Source organism: Gossypium hirsutum, chromosome A12 (assembly GCF_007990345.1).
Source record: "Gossypium hirsutum isolate 1008001.06 chromosome A12, Gossypium_hirsutum_v2.1, whole genome shotgun sequence".
NCBI classification, from domain to species: domain Eukaryota; kingdom Viridiplantae; phylum Streptophyta; class Magnoliopsida; order Malvales; family Malvaceae; genus Gossypium; species Gossypium hirsutum.
The window spans coordinates 1,414,411-1,418,066 of NC_053435.1; the positions used below are offsets into that span (position 1 = coordinate 1,414,411).

General features: G+C 28.5%; 1 protein-coding gene across 1 annotated transcript; it reads left to right on the top strand.

Moving 5' to 3' along the window:
- The first annotated feature begins 1,247 nt into the window (after positions 1-1,247).
- On the top strand, positions 1,248-2,574 carry LOC121203151 (desiccation-related protein PCC13-62). The gene is made up of 3 exons (XM_016872631.2): positions 1,248-1,655; positions 1,745-1,985; positions 2,067-2,574. Exons 2-3 carry the CDS (start codon positions 1,785-1,787, stop codon positions 2,448-2,450), a joined length of 585 nt encoding a protein of 194 aa, XP_016728120.2. The 5' UTR covers positions 1,248-1,655; positions 1,745-1,784; the 3' UTR covers positions 2,451-2,574.
- Positions 2,575-3,656: the final 1,082 nt, after the last annotated feature.

The following is a 3,656-nucleotide window of genomic DNA, read 5'->3' on the forward strand; positions in this document are numbered from 1 at the left end:
TAAGTGAAATTTTTACTCATTTTCGAATAATAATTTGTTTTATCTAATTACTTAATAGTTTATTATCAATTATTTCTAACTTAATTATTTTATGTTCATTACTTTAAATGTAATTTTTTAAAAATTATTTTTCAAAATTAATAGACTTTCATTATAAATTATATCAATTATCATTTAATTAATAAATATATATTTTTAAAAAAAATTTAAAAATATATTATTTAATAAATAAAAAAATTAATTAATAAAATAACGTGTAACACAAATGAAATGGGGATTAATTATTTTTTAATAATGTTACTTGAAGTAAAATTATATTGTATGCAACAAATGCTTAAAATATGATTTTAAATTTTATTATTATATTTGAATTGTGAAATAAATTAATATATTTTAATTATGTTTAATCATTCTAATAATGAAATTAAAAACTAATTTAAAGAAAATTTTAAAGTTGGTATAAGATAAATTAGAAACACATTTATAATTTGTTGAAAAAATTGTAAATAAAAATTAATGATGAGAGATATGATATTTAGTAGACCTGTTTATGGGTTGGACTATCCAACTAAATTTGAAGGCTCGTCCGAAATTTGGGTGGGTTTATGCAAAAATATTAAACTCGAAAAATGGACTTGGGCAAAAAAATTAAGCCTGTTTAAAATATGGGTCGGGCTCAAACTTGAACATTCAATGCTCGAACCCGATCCTACTTATTTTAAGTTTATAATTTTTTATATTATGTAATCTAGAACACATTAAACAAAGAAACCTATACTAAATATATAATATGATTTTAAAGTAAACATTAAAAAATGTTAAGATTACTATATAAAATTTTTCAATAAATAAAAAATGTATAAAATTATTAAATATTAAATATTAAAATAAAACAATATAAATATTTTTTAAATAAAAAATAATATGAGCGGACCTAAAATGGATTTGAGTTAATAAAATATATTTTGGGTTAATCTTTTGCAAATATGAACAAATTTAGACAAAATTTTAAGTCTAAATTTTGCGTCAAACTGGACTTGATTATATATAAAATATGTTAATATCATATTTAGACCTAACCCAAACTCAGACTTGGTCTGGCCATGAACACCTATAACATCCGTGTAAATGTCATTTAAGAAGCAATTAATGTTACCCCAACTCTTTTATTTTATTTTCTTTTTTTTTAAATGTCAATGTCACATGCTTGAATGACTACCACATCGATTTTCCCTCTATAAAAGGAGACCAACAATGTAGTTGATAATCATCACAACCCATCCTGAATCTCATACAAGCAAGTTTTAATTAAGTAATTCAAAAAAAAAAAAAATGGCTAGTCGACCATGCTTGTATGCTTTTCTTCTGCTGTTAGCATTTCAATCCACCATGATTAAGGTGAATACTGTTTCTCTTCCACCACCTGAGTGCAGACCAGAAGTGGCTTCCACCAAAGAGAAATTTGAATTCTTATTGAACTAGCTCATATTCAAAATAGAACTTTTCTTACGTTCTTCAATTGGCCGAGGAATCAACGATATATCACCAGGTCTAGTCCAAGGTCCTATTCCCATCGGAGCTGCCGTTGCTAATCTCGACAACGCTACCCGTAAGATTATCGAGGAATTTGGTTTAGCTAGTATCGGTCATTTAAGGTTGAGATCATTTCATATATATTTTCTAATAACCCTCTTTATTAGAGTTAAAAATAGCCGTAAGGATTTTTTTTTTAAATATTTTGCAGGGTCATCATAAACACATCGCTACTAAATGCTCCAATTCCAATGCCACTGTTGGATATAAGCCCACAAACTTATAACACCTTTGTCACCATGATTTTGAATGGCACTAAAAAATCGAATCCTTCATACAATCCATACGCCAACACAAACAGCTTTCTGTTTGCAGCTGTTTTTGCTTCTTCTTTTCTAAAACAATATTACGCTGGAATTATGCCTTCGATTATCGGCAAAGATGAACGAGAGGTAACTACTCTCTCCGGCTCTTCCCCTCTTTCTTCTTTTGAATCTAATCTCAAATCACTGCTTTTCATTTTTCTTATTTAGCTGCTGTCTGGAATTGCGCTCTATGAGGCTGGAGTATTTGGAGCTCTTCGAGCAGAACTCAACGCCAGGGTCAATTTAACTGTGCCGCCATTTAATTTCACAGTGGGGAATCTCACCAACCTTTCTGCACAATTGGCTAACCGACTTGCGGGGTGCGGTGTGAAAGATGAAGGTTTGATTGTGCCACTGCAACTCGGAGCCGAGAATAGAACCAGTAGTAACATCGTGCCGGGGAATGCCAATTCCCTTGCATATGCACGGTCCGCGAGGGAGATCTTGAGGATCGTATTTACAACTGGCAACGCCACCAGGTCCGGTGGAATTTTTCCACGTGGTTTAAATGGAGCACTTTATCGACGGATCCTTACTCTAAAACTTAGCTGAGAGCTTTGAAGCATTTGTCATCACAACATCCACTACAACAAATAAGTTTTTAGTCACGGTATAGTTGTGCATGTAACAAACTTTACGTGTGGCAATAATAAAATAAGTAATTGTAGTTGGTTAATATTTGGTTAATTACTATTATGACAACATTTTTGACAAATTAAATTATATCACGAGAAAGGATTGTATGAAACAGGGATATTATCTCTTTTCAATAGTTTTATACCACATCAGTATTCTTATTTTGAATTTTAAGATTTTAATTTGAATTTGAATTTTTTCACGATGAAAATACTGATGTGACATAAAACTATTGAAAAAAGATACAGATAAAGTAACGTCACTGTTTCATACAATCATTTTCCATTATATCACATGTAAATTATAGGTTAATTCATAACCACTAATTCATCATTATTGAAATGCTAAAAATTAAGGCCAAATTTCTATTTTCCAGAAAATAATATGATAGTGACAACATATCTAGTAGTTACTATCATTAACCATTTTTGTGATGATATAATTTTTGTTAATATAAAATTTACTTTTTACAATGATGTAATTGTGACTGTTTAAATTAGATCACAAGTAAATCATCATTGTAAGTGTACAATTGCTACCAAACCCATTGGTCACTACCAATTAATCATTAATAAAATGTTAAAAATTGGCGTCAAATTCTTTTTCCCGAGAAATGATGTAACAGCGGCAACATTTTTAGTAGTCACTATTATTAATCATTATAGTGACTATATTTTTTTTCATTATAAATTTTACTTTTTTTACTGATGTAATTTTGACGGTTTAACTTACATCACAAATATACTGTTACAAGTAAATCTAATTTTGACGGCTTACAATAATTGTTATTTAATAAAAGTCATATTTCAAATAATTTTCATGACATTTGTTATTAAAACAGTACCATGTTATAATGTGTTATGAAAAATCCTAAAAATTGAATATAATTTTAATTTTGAAAAGTAATTCCATATAATAAAAATTATTTTTATTTTAAATTAAATAAATTTTTATTTCACCCAAAACAAACAGTATCCTTTTAGACAAATTGATAGAATATAAGGATGTAACTGTTATTTCAGTCAAAAAAGGGTATTCTTTCTCAATGAATAATTATCGAAGTCCCTTTCAACACCTCATAGAGACTCAATGATAAAAAGAATTCAACTAGGCTCTTCCACT

Bases quoted from the DNA above. Each gene is read 5' to 3' on its own strand.
- LOC121203151 (XM_016872631.2), top strand. From the start codon at position 1,785: ATGCCACTGTTGGATATAAGCCCACAAACTTATAACACCTTTGTCACC. The intron at 1,986-2,066 runs GTAACTACTCTC...TTTCTTATTTAG, and splicing joins TCGGCAAAGATGAACGAGAG to CTGCTGTCTGGAATTGCGCT.